Source organism: Hippopotamus amphibius, chromosome 14, assembly GCF_030028045.1.
Source record: "Hippopotamus amphibius kiboko isolate mHipAmp2 chromosome 14, mHipAmp2.hap2, whole genome shotgun sequence".
Classification (NCBI taxonomy): Eukaryota; Metazoa; Chordata; class Mammalia; order Artiodactyla; family Hippopotamidae; genus Hippopotamus; species Hippopotamus amphibius.
This window is the reverse complement of record NC_080199.1, coordinates 77,974,622-77,994,198: the sequence shown is the minus strand read 5'-3', so window position 1 is coordinate 77,994,198 and position 19,577 is coordinate 77,974,622. Positions and strand designations below refer to the sequence as shown.

At 46.2% G+C, this 19,577-nt stretch overlaps 1 protein-coding gene across 11 annotated transcripts in view; it reads left to right on the top strand.

The window, feature by feature from the left end:
- Window positions 1-19,577, top strand: part of TNFRSF19 (TNF receptor superfamily member 19) — a 113,555-nt gene that overhangs the window by 41,612 nt on the left and 52,366 nt on the right. For all 11 annotated transcript variants that reach the window (XM_057707430.1, XM_057707432.1, XM_057707435.1 and 8 more), the window contains 3 exons: window positions 3,451-3,553; window positions 5,959-6,069; window positions 18,666-18,844. In XM_057707430.1, coding sequence (XP_057563413.1) covers window positions 3,485-3,553; window positions 5,959-6,069; window positions 18,666-18,844 — 359 coding nt within the window. In that variant the 5' untranslated portion in view covers window positions 3,451-3,484. The remainder of the gene's footprint in view (window positions 1-3,450; window positions 3,554-5,958; window positions 6,070-18,665; window positions 18,845-19,577) is intronic.

Below are 19,577 nucleotides of genomic sequence, written 5' to 3'. Positions count from 1 at the left end.
GGTGGTACCGTCACTACACCCAACTCAGAGGAGAGGAGACAGAGACTCGGGTCAGGTCCGCAGCTAGTGAGTGACGCTCCCGAAAACACCGGGAACCACGGCGGTGGCAGCAGCCGTCGCGTCCACTCTGTCCCGGGCCCTGGGCTGCGCATCTTGCCTGCGTCATCTCAGCGAACGCTCACTGCACCCCGTGAGCAGGGGTCTGCTTCCCTCTGCAGACATGTGGTCTCAGAGTGACTACTGAGAAATGGGACCGGAAACCCAGGTGTGCTTGTTGCCGTCTTCCCAGGGCCTTTCTTGATAACACCCAGGCTATTTTCAAGACTACTTGAACTTGGCCTTTGCATTGCCCTGATGGCTCTCAGGATTGCACACCCAAGTCCAAATTGTGTCTCAGACTCTTGGTATAAAAAGCCAGGTTAAAAAAGCCACAGAACACAGAAGTGGTGTATTTCAGCAGCACAGTTCAATCCCCAGCTCCCAGTGTAAGAAGTCTTCTGTGAAGAACTGCTTGCCTTTTTTAAACGAATTAGGATTTTTAAAAATACATCACTGTATCATTTAATCCTGTGTGCTAAGCTAAGTCACTGAATGCCTTGAGAAGGTACTAAAGTTTTATATAAATCTGAAACAGCATGTTTACTCTGTTCACACAGCAGAATTAGATCTAAGTGCAAGCAAATCTCAGGTGTTTTCCACATTGTATTTTTCGTTGTTCTGTGCTTCTTTATTCACTTAGTTAATTCAGGAAACGTCCACTGAGCACCGTTGTGTGCAGGACACGATGCCTGACACCGGGAATGGAGAGAGTCGTAGGTGCGGTCCCTACTTTAAAGGAGCATTCAACCTGGGGAGTGAAACTGACATGCGATGTCATGGGTCTCGTCCATGAGTGTGGAGAGGGCTGTGGGGCCACGGGGAGCGACTGTCTTCACTCTGCTGGACAGAGTGGACAGCATTCAGCAGGGTGACAGCTGAGCTGGTTCTCAGAGGGACTCCAAAGGAGAAGGGCTCTCCAGACCGAGAGGGCAGGATCACGGGTGTCCAGAAGAAACGAGGGTATCGGGGTTTGGCGGAGCTGGGCGGGCAGTGAGAGCAGTGACCAGTGATGAGACCGGGAGGCCAGCAGGTGAGATTACAGAGGCATAGGTGCCAGGGCGAGGAGTTTAGAAGATCATTTGCAGGGAAGAAGCCACCGGGAGCCCTGGAGCTTTGGGCGTAGCAGTGCTCTGTTTGCCTGTCCCACTCGAGCTGTGCAGTGTCGCACGCGTGTTGGGAAGATGGCAGATGTCAGCACACTGGGTCTAGTGCCATCATTTTTTCTACCCTGTCATCTAAAAACAGTCTTTGCGATGCAAAAGTCATAATACTTTGTTCAATTTTCCTTCTTTTTTTGGTAGTGTATATGTGGTTTTTATCTCATCTCCTTTAGTTTATAAACTTTCAAGGACCATGAGCCTTACCCTTTTTGCCCCAAGAGCGCCATACATATATATTTTTTCATTATTACTGAAATATTTACACTACAGAGAATTTTTAGGATCAAGAGGGTAAAGATTTACCTGGATTGCCACAGTATGAACCTAAGCTGTTGGTAATATTTTGGCATATTGATTTATCTTACGAAGCCAGAGTTGCATCGCCGTGACTTCTAGCTTGATGTGCGTTCACAGGAAGGTACCACCGTGTTTGTGTGGTTAGTTAGCACAGTATCCCAGGAGGGTTTTCTGTCCAAACCAGATGCTCAGTTATACACCAATTGTGCACAGACTCTATCGATCTCTGTATTTCTTATGTCTTATGTAAGTGCTTTGGTATTTATACCCTCTTTTCCATGTTTACTTCCATGTAGATTTTATGTTATTTACTTTTAAAAAATTAGCTCATTAAAAAAAAATGTAGGACCCTGCTGGGAAAGAGATAGCCTGAAGCATACCTTTCAGGGAATGTGATTTTATCTTCTGCCCCCAAGCCTGTGTCTACAGAGCAGCAGGTTGCATGGTTGGGTAATTGCTGGATGATTTTGAGATATGCAAGAGGAAAAAAAGCTGTGACTAAGAAGCTGGAGGGGTGGAAAGGCTGTTTGGATTCACTCAAAATGGGTCTTTCATTCAACCAGGCTTAAGAATGATGTTTCAGTGCCCTGATGCTCGGACCTGCGGGAGCAGCTGGGATGTCCACCTGGCTTGGTCTCCAGGCGGGGCTGGGGCGCCCCGGCTGGCCGCTGGGTCCACGGTTAGGACAGCAGCCTGTTCAGCCGGCTCCGTTTGTTGTTACTGTTGCTGTTTTTCTTGAGCTCTTTGGTTCTGCTTCTCTGCTCTGGTTTCTTTCCAAAGCGTCAGGTCATCTGCTCGGGGTTTCTGTTAAAGAGAAGCTGAGCCATTGTTTCTCTGCCTGATCAATGGAGCAACCAGATGAGTATTCATCTTTTTAAAAATTTCAAATAAATCTCATCTCTGGACATTGTGTGAATCTGTAAAACAAAGTAAAACAGATTCGTTTCTACATTTTAGACCATTCCTGGTGAAGAGAAAGAGGCTTAGTTTATCTTCTCTTGAAATGTCAGGATAGTGCCTCCAATTCATCATTTGTGAATGATTTTTAGATGTTTTAAAATAAATGCTCATTTTTCTGCTAGTAGATAATTTGCACTGCGCTGGTTTGGGGAAGAGCTCACAAATGCCAGATGTTAGCTGTTGCTGCTTCTTCGTGGAGCTGAAGGCCGAGACCCAAGCGCAAAGTTCTTATTAAACGGAGCAGGTTGTTTTCAGGTGCATGTGGCACGGGGACACTGGAGCCACCCACCTGGGTTTGCGTCCAGCTCTGCCTCTCACTAGCAATGTGACCTTGGGCAAGGGACTCAGGCCTCTCTGAGCCTCAGTTTCCCCATCTCTAAAATGGGAGTCATGACAGCATCCGCCTTCTAGACTAGCTGTGAAGATGGAATGAGCTCTGCTGAAAGTAGTACCTGGCATCGCGCTTGGCATGTGTGCATGGTCGCTTCAGCGTTGCTGTCATCCTGTGTTACTGAACCCACATAAACGCAATGTTTCTGTAAGTCACAATTTGAGTGTAATTCTCTGCTGGGTGAAGTTGACTGGACACTGTAGAGACCTGGTTAGAAAGAAAAAAAAGGCATGTGTAGCCTGGGAGTTCAGAGCCAGTAGGAGTTTTGCATATACTCTGTATATGTAGACAGAGCTTCAATTCTCATCACCTATGTTTTTAAAGAATTGCAGAGTATTTATCTATGGTATCTTTTAAAAAGGTGATTCCTTTTAAAACATAAATAGTGTTATGTTTTACTAACATACTAAATGATATGTTTTACTAACATACTAAATACTATTCTGTTTTTCTAGTGTATGTAGTAAATGGTAACATTTTATAGTAAATACAGAGCACAGTCACGCATGTTATTAATGTTAACTGTATCTTCTTATCTTTTAGGGCTCTTCAACCAGAAATACATTTAGTAAGAGGGATGGCTTTCAAAATGCTGCTAGAACAACAGAAAGCATTTTTCGCAGCTGTAGTTTTACTAGCCTGTTTGGTAAGTCAGCTCTTTACTTTCAAAGAATGTGGGGGAAGAATTCATAGAACTAGTACCCAGTGTATTTTGTATTTCTAACCCCATATCTTAAAATTTTCTTTCAAATTCATTATGTCATTGTTGCATTTAATTAGTAAGTCCGAGGTTGCTACTGGGTCTTGACTTTGGTAACAATGGTTGCAATTAACTATTTAAATTATATGAAATCCTAAAATCACAGCATCTCTCGTCGCCCTGTGATAATGACACTATTGGGTTTATGGGCAAATGCCTCTCAAAACACAGCCTAGATCCCAACAAGACCTTAGATTCTAGTTTGGAGTCCGTGACTTCACAGGTTGTGACGGTTTGGAATCAATTCTTGAATGCTATTGTTTTATATAGTTATTTATATCCTTTTTGGTTCCAAAAAAGCATCCAAGACAGATGGAGAATGGTAATGTTTGAAAGCTTTGACACAAAAGATCTATGGGGCTGTTCAAAAGAATTACTGAGACATTTAATCTGGAGATGCAGTCATAACCTACAAATATAAAAAGAATTATTTACACTGAAGACAGTTCCTGTAGTCTTCTTGCAAGACAAAGTAAGAGGAAATGGGGTCCCATTGGAGTCAGAGATTCAGGTAGATGTGAGGAAAACATCCCTTCCTTCAGTTGAGTTGTTAAACATTGAAAGAAATGGTCCACGAGAGAGACTCTGGCATTTCTTTCTCAAAGCAAGTGCAGTGTCTTTGTGGTGGAAGGGAATCTCCTCTCTTCCTTGAATAAAACCAAACTCCTCTAAGACTGGTTGTCAAGGCGGGTTAAGAGAGGTGGGAGGTGACTACTAGACCTTCAGCCTCAAGTCATGGTCTGGTCCTGAACCCCACCTTGAATTCTCCTCCCTGCCTGCCCTAGAGGTAAGGCTGTGATTTTATTTAAGGAGGTTGGCTGATACCATTACAGATATTTGCTTCAAGGTGGAGGCAGTTTGTACTGAATACCCACTCGTTGCTGTAACCATCAAAACCCATTTCTGTGCAGCTGTGTGAAGGGCGTTGCACACACCAGTCTCTGTTGCCCTGTTGCTTTTCAGGGTTCTCAGTTTTCCTTTAGGGTAACAAAGTTGTAGTCAGGAACACTCTTCGGGGAGTCCCTGCCTGGAATAAGAATGTTGTCACCAGTCTGGGATGCTATCAATATTAACACCAACATTTTTAATGGAATATCATCTGTTAAGAAGCAGATATACACACTTCTGTAGAATGATAGTGTATAAGATGAACTTACTGTTTTTAGGTAAAATAAGAAAGGCCACATCTTGAAAATGACTTGCAACCTTTATTTTTGCAAAGTAGATAATCTTTCCTTTTAAGTCCTCTGCTGTGAACCAATGTATATTGTTAGGACATAGAGAACAGACTTGTGGTTGCTAAGGGGGAGGGAGTTGGGGAGGGATGGACTGGGAGGTTGGGGTTAGCAGATGCAAACTACTGTATATGGGATGGATAAACAACCAGGTCCTGCTGTAGAGCACAGGGAACTGTGCTCAGTATCCCATGATACACCATGATGGAAAAGAGCATAAAGAAGGATGCGTGTGTATATATGTGTGTGTGTGTGTAACGGAATCACTTTGCTGTACAGCAGAAATTAACACATTATACATCTACTATACTTCAATTTTTCTAAAAAGAGTGTATTGTTAGGTCTCATTTAAGTGGCAAAATGGCAATCAGTAGGAAAGTGAGTTCAAGTTTACATAACACTTTCACTTTGAAGAGGTCAGAGAATTGGGCCATTACTGCCATCTTCACCATTTTCAGGAATTTTGCTGATCTCATGACTGTCAGGACTTTTTGGATGATGAACTCTAAGTAAATGGAATTCAACTGAAAAGGTGGAAACGTCTGCGTGAAAGCTGGGTGTCAGATATGTCTAAAGAATAATAGCAAAGCTCTTGGGGCCACTCTGTGTAGTTATTCAGCTCATTACAGGTGAATATGTTTCCTTAAAGAGCAAAAAATGTAATTTTTGAAGTCAGAATTTTTCAGGTTGCAAAAGGACCTTGGTCTCTGAGTAACTGTTCTTTTATACATCTTCTTACTTAGAGAAGGGAGCAGCTCCTAGCTGTTTTCACCTTGGGTACTCAGAAAAGTGTCAGAAGAAGGTAGCAATTAAATCCAGCAGAAGAGAGCGCTCGTTCAGGGAGCACAGAGAGGAACCAGGCTGGTTGATTTCATTGTTCCACTGACTTTTGCAGAAAGTGGTTTTTCTTCCTAAAGTGAAAACTGAATTGGCCTTACTCTGAATTAATGTTTACGTTCAGTGATTATGTGAATAACACTGAAGATACTATTCCTTTTTTGTGATAAATAGAGTTAACTTACCTTAAGATAACATTTTGTGAAACATGTTTTTCAGGCACGTAGGGTGATTTGTGAAACAGGAGACTGTGGACAGCAGGAATTCAGGGATCGGTCAGGAAAGTGTGTTCTCTGCAAGCAGTGTGGGCCAGGCATGGAATCGTCCAAGGTAACTGCTGGGCGCGTGCGGAGTTGTGGATCTGTGTTTTTAATGTGTGTTCTTTTCAGCTGAATTCTTTCACTTAGTGACTAGCGAAGATCTCTTGGTTCGCCTTGTCCCTTTAGCCAAACGTTTTACAATCCCCTCTTCAATACATTCAATGCACGTGTCTCACTGAGATAAAAGAAATAGATTCTAATAACAGCAATTCAATAAATGTCGTTGTTTTGTATAATTTAGTGTTTATCGTATTTTATTGAAAGAATAGAATCATTAAACAACAAGGTCCCACTGTCGAGCACAGGGAACTATATTCAGTATCCCATGATAAACCAGAATGGAAAAGAATATGAAAAAGAGTGCATGTGTAAGTATAATAGAATCACTTTGCTGTACAGCAGAAATTAACACAACATTGTAAATCAACTATACTTCAATAAAATAAATTTTAAAAAAGAATAGAATCATTAAGGTTTATTTGCTTTAATTAAAAAGAATCAACATTCTACTAAAGATTTAAAAATAAAGCATCAATGAAAGGAAATGGTAATACTACTCTTTACTGGGCCTTATTTTCCTTAAAGTTAAGGTTACAATTACTAGTCAAGAAACAGAGCCCAGCAGCGTCTTAAGTAACCAGGCTCCAAGGGAGCAGATCTTTTCCAAGCCAGAGTTTTGAACATTCCTCTGACAATGCCAGTGTGCTTATTAATTTTCCCACGTTGAGTTCATGCTGCTCCCAGGAGCGTCAGGCGTGCCTTCACCTTGCCCGCTACTCGTGAAGCAGCTGTGTTCGAACACGGCGGGTTCAGAGCTCTGGGTGTCCGGGCCCTTCCCGTCGTGAGCACGTTCAGAGCCGCACATCCACTTGCTTCATTTTCTGACCTTTTGAAGACATTACCAGTTGTGGACAATTGAAGTATCGTTTTGTTCTAGATAATGCACCAAGGTCTTCCTGTTAGAAAAGGGACAAAAGATGTGTCTTTTTATTTTAAGTGACTTTTCAAAGAGAAGTCCTTTCCCCTACAGTCCGGCATTCTCTGAGGCTGAGTCTTGTCATTCATAGATTTTTGATCGATGATCTGCAAACAGCAGGAAACAAAGAATTATGCATTCCACAAGTGATTCCTGGAGCATGGCCTCTCTGGGTGTTGTGTTTAATAGGTGATGGCTTTCAGCTTCCTGGCTGCATGCTTGGAGGGAACTGGCTGAGTTCTGAACTCTGCAGTGTGTGGTTGCCGGAGCACCCCGACGGACGTTTTTTAATCCCTGTGGATTGTAGTAACATGTGTTTTCAGACATAGGTTTTGCTCTGTTGGATGTAAAAAGATCCTTTATAACAGCAGACCGGCGTATCTAGGATCTGTCAACAAAATGGTTAAGAATGCAGTTGTGCCTGGGAGGAAGATAGTGATGTTTCTACCGCTCGGAGTTCTTTTCCCAAGTCCCTGTGAAAATCCGAAGGAATCACAGATTCGAAGAGATGAGTGAGTCCTTTCTAAGAAATTGCTCCTTGACCTTCATCCTTTATCTAGAGAATGAAGGTGAAGGTTCTGTCAGCTCCAGTATTTTTTTAAATCCATCTTCTGAGATCATCTGATAACCGTTTCCATATGTCACAATTTCCCGCCGGTATCCAGAAGTATTTTTCATTAGGTAGTAATTTTCCCTGCGTATTGCAGTAGCTGCCCAGCTGTATCTCATTAGGAGCAACCAGAAGGAAGCAATCTGGACAACTCTGCCTGTGTGTACTTATTTTATTTGTGAGTATTTTTTGATCATTTTCCTCATTTAAAACAAAGACCAGGACAGAAAAATTGAGTGAGAAAGAGTAAAAGTAAAGGTAACGATGTCCCTGAAATATTAGATTCTCAGGACGCACTCAGAAGCACACATTTACAAATATGGAGCGTGTTCCGGCCTGTCCTGAGGTGTCCACCCTGCGGGCAGGCAGCCCTTCAGCTCTCACCCTCACTGTCTAAACAGGCCGCCCCGCTCCCTTTAACACACTTAGTGTATCTTTGCTCAAGGAGTGAACACATCTGTCAACCTCCCATAGGTTTTGGAAAAAAAGGTGACGGTTAAATCTAGTGACATAAAAGTTAATGAATGTGTGATGGTGTGTTACAAATGACACAGACATCTTTTAGCTTGGGTTTAGCTCTTAGTAAATAAAATTAGCAAGTGAGCCTTTGCTCAGGCTCTAAAATGTAAAACATAAAAGAGGCAAAGGAGGGACTTCCTAGGTGGCGCCGTGGGGAAGAATCCTCCTGCCCATGCAGGGGACACGGGTTCGATCCCTGCCCCAGGAAGATCCCACATGCCACGGAGCAACGAAGCCCCCATGCGCCACAACGATTGAGCCTGCGCTTTAGAGCCCATGAGCCACAACGGCTGAAGCGCACGTGCTTAGAGGCTGTACTCTGCAACGAGAGGCCACTGCAATGAGAAGCACGCACACCACAACGAAGAGTAGCCCCCACTCGCCACAACTAGAGAAAGCCTGTGTGTAGCAACGAAGACCCAACACAGCCAATAAAATAAATAAATAAATAAATTTATTTTTTAAAAAAGGCAAAGGAGTCAAACATACCAGTGGAAGTAAAAATATATTTTTTATTTCCCAGTTAATTAATCAAGGCAAAGGATATGAGGTTTTTTTTATAAGCAATTCCTTTGGAGCTAGAAATTTCTAAACTGTCCACTCATGAATCTGCAGTTTCTTCCTTCCAGGCTGCCTTTATTAAATTTTTAGCGAGAACATATATCTTTCAGAGGAAAGAAATGTAAGTTCTGAGTATGTTAAAAGCGGGTAAATCACTTAAGTCAACAAGTATGTTCAACGGGTTGATTGTCACTTCCAAGCTTTGCAAATCAAGGTAAAATTTATTCTTTTCACTAAGCTTTTGTTAAGTTGTTGGATAACTACATTTGTAAATAGTCTAATTGCTTTTTTCTTGGAATATTACATATATCATTGGGTGGGGTACCTGTTAATTTGTGATGAGGCCGATGAGTACAAGAGTCTTTATTTTTTTAACTAAGGCAAATCATTTTGGTTGCCAGTGGTGTTTGAAATTTTGAAAGCATGATCGATAGCAAATATCTTAAAATTAGTTATGAAAAAGTAGAAAAGCTGAATCGAATTATTGATATCCACAACTAGTTTTCTTTATGTGAAGAATCTTAAAGAGAGCATTTTCACCAAACATAATTTTCAAATAATCTTTATTCTAATGTTATTATGTAACTTTTTTTGCTGTGCTAAACATAATTTAAAACTCCCGTCCATTTTCCTACTATCAGGCGTATCTAGAATAAATTCTGGGTCATGCCTTTCTTCGAATTACAAACATGTATCTATACCTTAAAACGCAGGCTTGGAAATACTCTGTGTAAGCAGGTATAGTTAAAATTTCCATCTGTGGTTTTATCACTCCTAATTGTTATTTTCTTTGGAAGGCATTCAGTCCCGCCTTTTCACAAGATGTGGCTTAGTCTCCCCTGTGAGGTCTCTACATTAGGACACGCAGTTGGGCTTGGTGGAAGGTGCCGGAAGAGCTCTCCTGGGGTAGTGCGTGCTCTGCTCACCCGCGGTGTGTGGTCAGTGTTTCCCGACCGCTTTTCACTTCCTGTCAGTCGTGAGGGCGTAAGGAGTCTCCACAGCAGCTCCAGGTTCTGTAAGACCCTTGATGCTTGTTGAGAGCGACACCTTCGCATCTTGGGCCACTTTCTAAATGAGTACTTATTTTAACCCCTCACCCTGGATGCTTTGCGTGTGTTCATCTACAGGGTGTGTCTTAACATAAAAAATATGGACTCTCTCTCACAATGTCTTTTTTTAAATATTTATTTTTTTGCTGCGTCGGGTCTTAGTTGTGGCACGTGGGCTCTTTTGTTGTGGTGCACAGCCTTCTCTCTAGTTGTGGTGTGTGGGCTCCGTCGTTGTGGCGCACGGGCTCCAGAGCGTGTGGGCTGTGTAGTTTGGGGCACACAAGCTCTCTAGTTGAGATGTGCGAGCTCAGTAGTTGTGGCACGTGGGCTTAGTTGCCATGCGGCATATGGGATCTTCGTTCCCTGCCCAGGGACCAGGGATCGAACCCGCGTCCCCTGCATCGCAGGGTGGATTCTTTACCACCGGACCACCAGGGAAGTCCCTCAAAATACCTTTCATTGTGATTCCGTGATATATACCATGCAACGAAAGTAGCCGACGTAGGTCCTGTGTGACCTCTGTGTGGCGTAGGAACCCTTACAGCGCAGGTCTTAGGTGGGGAGGATCACTGCCCCTGCTCACAGACGGTGAACCAGAGACACGGAGGTTAGTGGGTGTGCCCAGCGGCACTGTCAGTGCAGTGTGGGGAGGCTGCAGGGGCCTCCTGGGGCTTTGATGTGCCCCCTGCAGCGCACCCGGCAGGACGTTCTGTGCTGATGGACGTGGTCTCTACCTGTGCCGTGCAGCACGGGCGCTGCGAGCCACTGTGGTTATTGAACATGTGAACCGTGGCTGGTGTCACTGAGGAACTAGGTTGCCAATTTTATTTCACTTTAATGAATGGAATTTAAGTTTCTCCACAGGAGGTTATGGCTGTCGTATGGACGGTGCCGTTCTCCTCCTCCTCCTCCTCCCCCTCCCCCTTCTCCTCCGGGCATCCTCCGCGTCCTGGTCCCCACCATCCCAGTCCCTCCCGCTCCACTGGTCCCGCCCACCAGCCTGCCCTCCAAGCCCTGAGCCACCCTGCACCATCGCATCTCAGCAGCCCTTTCAGTTCCCAGGTCTCCCCCCCCAGAACCCCAAGCACCACCTCTCCCGTTTAGCCTCTTTTTAGTAACTCAGCTTAGGAAGTAGTTTTCCTGAATCTTTGGGAAGATACGTGACGGGTCACCGAGCCATTTGGAGTCTGTTTTGAGGATTTTATCCCCTTGAGCCATATTTCCTCTCTCCCCCACTGCAGGGTTTAGTGTTTCGTTTTTGAAAGTTTATGATAAAGATGGTGAATAATGTCTTTTTCCTGTATCTGAGGCAAAAAATGCCAAGTATGATTTCCTTAGCTCTGTAAGCAGCTACGCTGGGCGTTTTAACCATGACCGTGTGTGTGTGTGTGTGTGTGTGTGTGTGTGTGTCTGTGTGTGTGTGTGTCTGTATGTGTGTGTCTGTGTGTGTGTGTGTGTGTTTGGTGGCGTCCTGGGGGCTCTCGAGAGGATGTGCGGCAGATGATCTTTGTTTTCCCCAAGTGACCACATTAGACTTGAATTCTCACCGCCTGGAGTTTGCCCGGCCAGGGCCCCTCCCCCACACCAAGTATGGACGCCAACAGTGTGCTTTTAACAGGACTGCCCCCCAGCAGCAAATCAGGAAACTAGTTTTTGCATGAGCCTCTGGAAACAGACCTCAAGTCTCTGGCCCGGTTTTCAAAGTAAGCTTTGCCAAGCAATTATTGGGATGACTTTAGCTAATGTGAAAGAAGTTAATTCTTGTAAACAAATGGCATCCTTCCCTCCACGCGGGTGCGTGTGGGGCTCCCCATTTTTAAAGACATCTACCTTTTGGAAAACTGTTTTCATCCTTATGAAGAAAATCACACGAAAAAGTTAATGTAATTTTCAAGCGTAAAAAAAGGTTTATTTCTGCCATTTAATTGCAGGGTTGCTCACTTTATTTGTGTTTAATTATACTAATCGAGCCCAGTGATGTGCGGCAGATATTAACAAGCTCTAGCTTGTAATTTTTCTTTAGAAAACTCACCTCTGGCTTTTCACAAACCAAAAGTTGGGGGGATATGTCTTTGGTGTTGTTTTCTTAAAGGAAATTAAAAAGCTGATTTCTAAACACCAGCCACACCTGAATCTAATTTGTCATTTCCATTTCTGTGCCCTAGATTTTCTCTATAAATAACTTCTTCTCCATCCAATTTGAGCTTTTAAAGTTCAAAGAACCCAAGTTCATACTTATTGGCTGTACAAATAAATAGTGCTTTCAACTGGAGGCCCCTGAATGTGTTTCCCAGACACTTCATGGTCTGTGAAGATCTCCCCTGCGGTGGGGGGGGCCTGGTCCCCCAGTGTGTAGGTGGGATCCGCTTGTGTTTTTGTTCAGTTCTGGGTGTGCAGAGGGAGAGAAGAGAGAAGGGGATTTGAGGACTGTTTACTTTGAGTCATTTTGCTACTGGAAAGCCACCAAATGTGGCTTAAAAATATTGGGCAGAGTGACAGAGCCACGGCTGCCTCCAGCTTGGGTGGAAGCAGCCCAGCTGGGTCCAGCCCTCCCTTGCCTTGGAACCAAGATAAGGAAGCCACTCAGGCCTCCAGCCCCACCCCCACCCCTCACTGCAGCCTCACCTCCGACTGCACCCCACCCCCAACCCCCCACGACACCCCGACCCTCCAGCCCCCCACGGCACCCCCGCCCGCCCAGGAGCAAGACTGGGCCTTAGAGACTAGGAGATGTTGCTGTGGCCTTTACAGGCTTTTGCTCCCTGGGATAAAGTAATAGTAGTGGAAATAATAACAATAATAAGAACCTTTAGGAAACACGGCCTCACACGGTGTTTGTTCATCCGTCTTAGACAGCCAGCAGTTCTTTATCAGGCACTGGCTTAACTGCTGTTAAAGAAAACCTATTCGGTGGCGCTTGTCGAGGCTGGCAGGGCAGACGCTCTTCAGAACCTTTGCGTGAGGTGTGGGGACCCCCGCGGTGGGGTCTGGCGAGGGGAGAGAGACGGGGAGCTCATGTCCGAACACACCCTGGGTGAGCAGGGATTCGTCGCCGAGGAGCAGGGGTCGGTCGAGGCAGTGGACGGAAAATTATTTCGAGGAGACATCAGAGGGAGAGGGGTTCTGACCAAAACTGCCCCCACAGGGTTCTTGCTGAAGACAGGCCAGGGGGGTCCAACATCACCTGGGTGTGTGTGGGGGCTGACGACCCTGAGGGTGGGGGTCCTGGTTCAACGGACCCCGCAGCGTTCTCGCCAGAACTAGATTTTACCGGGGAAGGCGCAGATGGGCTGGGAGACGTTCAGGGGCCCGGCGGAAGCATGGCCACACAGGGTCTTTGGCAGCACTGGGTGTGGGCTTTGGGGAAGGTGTGGTAGGGGCCGTGTCAGATACAAAGGTACCAAGGGGTAGTCACTTACTTTACGATCTGGGGAAGGAAGCAGGACCTCTATGGCAACGCTTTTTTTTTTTTCTTTTTTAAATTGCATTCTCTTTTTATCCATGTGTATATTTTCCCACTTTGAAGTTTATTAATAAAAAGGCCTTCTTGGAGATTCAGGGACGTTCTAGGTATTTCCTTTAAGCTTTACGGTACCAGGTCACAATTTCAAAAATAAAGTCTGCAGAATTGTTTTGACGCCTCAGTGCATTTCTAGTGTTGAGACTACGGGCAGGCCTAGCCTAGGCAGTGGCTGACTCGCTCCTCTCTCCCCTTCTCCTCCCTCCCCCTTAGCCTCCCACACCACACACACGCACACACACACACACACACACACACACACACACACGCGCACGCGCGCGCACACACACACACAGTGTCCTTCTAATGAAATGGTGAGAGGGAGAACTCAGTACAACCTGGAGAGCGTCAGAGAAAACCAGAGCAGGACAGAGGTTAAAGCAGTAAAAGCAAATTCTATTCAAGAGCTTTTGCAAAAGGAGAAGAGAGAGACCTCGGTCTAGAACTGGATTCAGCTCCAAATCCCATGTGGCCACATGGGGCATATAGCCCAAGAGCAGCGCGGGGGTCAGGGTGGAAAGTCACCAAGAGGGAACATCAGAGGAAGAGGGGATCCTGGCTAAACAGACACCAGGGTTCCTGCTGAAGGCAGGCAGAGGACCAGACATCGCCTGGGGCAGGGGTCGGCGGGGGGGGGGGGGGGGTTGTGAGGTCAGATACGGAAAATAAGCAGGTGCCGAAGATGGGGTATCCTGGCTAAACCGACGTGACAGGATCCTGGGACCACTGGGGTCTTCAGGACCAGACCTAAAACCTGACCTAAGAACAGGGCGTCGTCGAAAACGTGGCTCAGAGGTGCCTGTAGCGTTTGGTCAAGCAGAGTCCATCAAAGGAGCTGGCGTGGGCAGCCTGCCCCCCCTCCTCCCACCAGAGATCCGTCCACGCCTCCGCTTCTGTCCCCAAAGGAAGCACTGTGCCTGGGAACTCACCCCCTTCCACCCCAAGGTAACGAGGGAAAAAACAAAATATCCAATACTGCTTTTGTTCGATGCCCGATTAGGTCTCGTGCTCCTTGCCAGTGCCGTTGGCCGCACGGAAGGGTGCCCTCCGTGCCCCAGCACCTGGGATGCGGGGATGAGTAAGAGCAGCTCCCGTAGGGTAACGACTGCATCCCTCCCGGGAGCCCGTGCGCAGGGGCTGATGGGAGTGCTCCCCACCATGCGCTGAGAGGGGCGAACGAAACGGAGACGCAGAGCAGTTGTGTACACACACACACACACACACACACACACGAGGAGGGTGTGTCTGGGAGGTTTCCCCAGGCCTGGCGCAGTGTGTGCCTGTGTGGGGGGAGTAGGAAGCTAGGGACCAAGGATGGAAAGATGGGGTTACTGTGGGGCAGGGGCTGGTGACCCCCTCTCTCAGTCTCTGTCTCTGTCTGTCTGTCTGTCTGTCTCTCAGTTGTTTTGCCTCCCGTTTCTCTTGGTAGTTGTTTATTGAACTTAATATGGAAGATTTCAAGGCATTTTAACCACCTCATTTTATGGAATGAAATAAAAACATCAAAGTAGACATTTCTATTGGAGGTCATTTAATATTTATATGCTGTTTATAGTATGGATTTCAAATACTTACGGCATCTCTACATTTACGGCGCTTCAGAAATACGAAAGATCAGCTCTAAAAGAGGTTGCTGCGTGGGTGCTATACAGTAATTCTTTGAAAGTAATTGCTCTGCATTTCTAGTTAATTCAAGATGTCTAGTTAATTTAACATGCGGAATGGTCACTTCATACACTTCTTAGACTGTCGTGAACTGGAAGCTATGATATTCTTAAAAGTTTAAAAATAACATTAGGCTGTGTTTCTAATAATATCTTTTTTAAATGGCAAATGCTTTAGAGAAAGTACATATTTTTAAAATTTTATTGAACTATAGTTGGTTTACAATGTTGTGTTTATTTCTGCTGTATAGCAAAGTGACTGGGTTACACACATACATTCTTTTCCAGATTCTTTCCCATGACGGTTTATCCCAGGATACTGAACACCGTTCCCTACACAGCAGGACCTGGTTGTTTATCCATCCTATATATGCTAGTTTTCATCTGCTAATCCCAAACTCGCAGTCCATCCCTCCTGCACGCCTCCTCCACCTTGGCAGCCACACGTCTGTTCTCTATGTCTGTGAGTCTGTTTCTGAGAGAAAATATCATTTGAATAAAATTCCCCCAAACAACCCGTCTCTATACACGTATGGCTCATGGTGCCTGCTCTGTACGTTGTGGTATATCTTGTGAGAGTAATGATGCAAAGCCTCATCTCAGCCCTGCCCCGAACCCACCCTGGAGAACACTTCTACTGCTGCACCAGCACGTAGCAACTCCCAGCAGAAACAGGAAAAGCTAGTGTCCAGCTAGTGAAGGCCGGCTCCGATGCACGTGGAGCCCGGCTGTGTTTTCTTTCCATCCATGATTTGGTCCAGTGTAGAGTGAACCAAAAAAAAAAAAAAAGATTCATGAAGTCCTCATTCTACAAAGTCTAATGATATGTAAACCACACACAACGATATACGGCAAAACCTCATTGGTCAAAACGGTGCTTATGTACCATATAAACTCTAGACACAGCCAGGAATCAAAAAAGAAGCAGAAAGACTTCCCGACACTAAAGTATATGTTCTTTCTCAAAAGAGATGGAACTGTCAATACACCCGTGTATATTCTTCCAAGTTCATTTCTAGTCGGATCGTTTACCTAGTTTCTCAGGACTGGAGAGAGGAGGTGAGCGGCTATCGATGGTGATGCCCAGCAGGAAGGAGGAGGGAGAGCTGGGCGCGGGGCAGGGGCGTGAGAGCAGCAGAACCGCCCCCGGACCAGGGCTGCCTAGCTCTTTGTGTGATGGCACAGTGCCCTCGTGGATTCAACGGGGAAAGGTTAAATTCTATTTTATGCACTCATTTTCAAAAAGTGCGTTGCGATTCATTTTAGGAAGATTTTTATTCAATAAAAATGTTTTAGATGGAAAGTGATGTTTGAAGTAACCTAGAAAAAACTGGGGTCTGAAGTTGCCTTTATTCCCCAATGAAGCTTTATGATATTGGAGTCAAGAAAATTGGTCTGTTGGGCTGTAGAGAATCCAAAATAGTAACGGCCATCAGCCTCGTTTATTTACAGATGCCTGTGCTTGATTTAGAGTTTAGACGCTTTATGTGTTTTTCCGTTTATTCCTCAAAATAACCCTATAGGGCCAGGCTTATTATCCCATCTCACAGATGAAGAGTCTGAGGGTCAGAGAGTTCCCAAAATAACTTAGCCAGCAAGTGGCCAATGTGTCTCTGGCTCCAATGTAGGAAAATACACACTCCCCCCGCCCCCCCTCCAGCAGCCTGGCCTGAAAAGCAACATTTCTGACGTTTGCTTCCAGTTCATAGACCCCTTCCTCTTTCCCTTTGTTTTCCTGTCTTCCTCTCCCTCCCTTTTCCTTCCCTTCTCTGTTGTGTGTTAACCTGTGCGTGAGACCCTCACAGCCCAAGCTGCCGGGATCAAAGAGTGATGTTGAAATCTCCGGCGCTAACCTTTGAGGGAGCTGCACGCCTGTGAGCAAGGAGGACCCGCCCCCGGATGTCACGTGCACGCGCTTTGATCCCGGGTGGCCGGGTGGGCGGCTTCCTTCTGGGTCTAAAGAAAGCCTTTGGATGCTGGGGCCGCGCAGCAGCTGACCCTGTCCCGGCGCAGATCACGCTGCCGTGCACCGCTCCCCGCCAAACAGCGGTGGCCTCCCTCCGGCCAAGACCAAGTACACGTCCCAAGAAGTCCTTTCTGAATGTGTGTATGTACTGTTTTCCTGATTCCTAGAGATGCTTTGTGCAAGAAAATCAAATCATTACAGAATTATAAAAACTGAAAGCACCTCATAATTCCACGCCCCCCCCCCCCCAAGATAACCCTCGTGAGCCATTTTAAAGGAATTCTAATTTGTGAATTCGTATTTCCGTTTTTTCCCCCTGTTCCTGTCTGTACCTTTGGTTCAGAACATCCTCAAGCTGGAACCCTCGGGGTTAAGAAGGTACTGACCTTCTGCTTTGTCTTTCTCCCCTGCTCTTTGCTGTGCTTGTTCAAGGGACACGTGTGAAAGATGGAGGAGGAACTGAAGAGGGGAAGGAAGGGATCGCCCCTCCCAAACGTGAATAAGTTTGTGAGATCTGGATTGACGTGTCACTGTGAATATCCTGTACTGAATGGTTTATGGAGTACAGAGAATACTGTTCTTTCTGTTGATTTTTGGTTTTTAATTGAAGTATAGTTGATTTACAATGTCATGTTAGTTTCAGGTGTATAGAAAAGTGATTCAGTTACACATATACATTTGTGAAACGTTTGAAAATTGTAAAGCACTATGGAATAAATAAATAAATGTTAATAATTAATTAATTTTAAAAATGTGTAGGTTCAAATCCTGGTTCTATTAGCCATGTCTCTCTGGTTAAGGTGCATGCCTTCTGGGAGACCCTACACCCCCATCTATGAAATAGGAGCATGGCAAGTGCGTCCCTCGGGGGGGGGGGGGGGGATGAATGAATGAGATCCTGGATGGAGGAAGTGCCCGATAAACGTTAGTACTCATTATTAATGTTTTTGTAAGAAAAGGGATCATATTTCTCATTCTGTTTTCTAACATTTCTTAAACTCTCATCAATGCTTGTCTATAGCGTTCTTTCTGTGGTTGCATGGTAGCAACGTTATCTGACGTGCTGTGACTGATTTAGCACTTGGACTCATGGAAATGAACGCATGCAGGTCAAAGAGCCGTCCGTGAGGCCCATCCTTGGGAAGCAGTGCTGGGTTCTGATGCCCAAATCCAGAGACCCGTGACACCCTCAGTATCCCAGGGTTTGATCCAAACAAGAATTTAGTGTTAAGCATCGTGTAAGCATCTTCCCTCTATCAGACAGTAACAGACACCTCACCATTTCAGGTCCCTCTACTGGATAGATTTCTAGGCTTGTCAGCTTCTGACATTTCACATGCAGCTGTCCTTGTCACGGCACTTCTATTCTGCCTTGATAAGTGAGTAGGTGTCTGCGTGTTTCCCTGGCTCCAGCTTCTGAGCACTCAGATGACTGGCTGAGTTGGAGAAGAAAGTGCCTCATTCTGCCCTAAGCTGGTGCTAATGCAGCAGCGGAGGGCGGAGAGCCTTCCTTATTCAGATGCTTGAGCTGCTGGAATAAAGTGGGTGACTAAGATACTTAGGTCGTAAGAGAGATTATTAGCAGGGGAGACACACTGGAACTTGCTGCAGGAGCGGCCTTTGTGTCCAGGGAGGTGGGCCCTGGGTAATTACCGGCGCAGTTCTCCGCCGTGTCTCCTCGTCCTCTTTTTCACACTTGCAGGGTCTGAATAGCTGTCTCTTGCCCCGTTCATCCCTGCAGGAGTGTGGCTTTGGCTACGGGGAGGACGCCCAGTGCGTGAGGTGCCGGCCGCAGAGGTTCAAGGAGGACTGGGGCTTTCAGAAGTGCAAGCCGTGCCTGGACTGTGCCCTGCTGAGCCGCTTCCAGAAGGCCAACTGCTCTGCTGCCCGCGACGCCGTCTGCGGGGACTGCCTGCCCGGGTACGTGGCCGGTCCTTCCCGCACAATTAGTTAATTACTCTGAACAGGCTTTCCTCTGGTTCCCTTCCAAACACGGATGCCCGCTGATATTAACCTGAACGCACTTGCCAAGCTTCCTGGCTTCTCTATTCTCTCTGCCTCCCGTGCGCCCTGGACGGCGACGGGCGTGGTTAGATGAGACGGATAAGCGCGCTGACCGAGGCTCAGTGTCACCGAAGTCTGCAGAATTCCTGCAGATCCATAAAAAAACATGGACGAAGGGAGGGACGAACAAACAGGCAGCTCACAAAAGAGGACGTGCGTTTGGCCTGTGATCACACGAGGATGTCCGTCCTCAGTGTGACTGGAGGGATGCAGATGCCACCATCCAGTCACCTCTGCAGTATCTGTGGAGCCGCTGTGAGGCTTTAGGGAGCGCCTTAGGGAGGGGGACAGCTTACGTCCTAATGAGATTTGAAAAATACCTACATAGTAAATAAGAAGTGACACAGAAAGGTAGAGGGTGATGATTGCTTTGGAAAAAAGAAGACCTCGAGCAGCTCAGGGGTTGGGCGTGCCCCCGGGGACGCAGGGGAGGCAGGTTGCAGGATCAACGTGGGGCATCAGGACGGGCGATACTGGAAAGGTGAGATCCCTGTAGACACGGACCCTCCGGTGGACATGGCCTGGTGTGTTTCAGAAACTGCCAAGAGGCCAGGGCGGCTGCAGGAGAGGGGAGCGCCGAGAAGAGGGA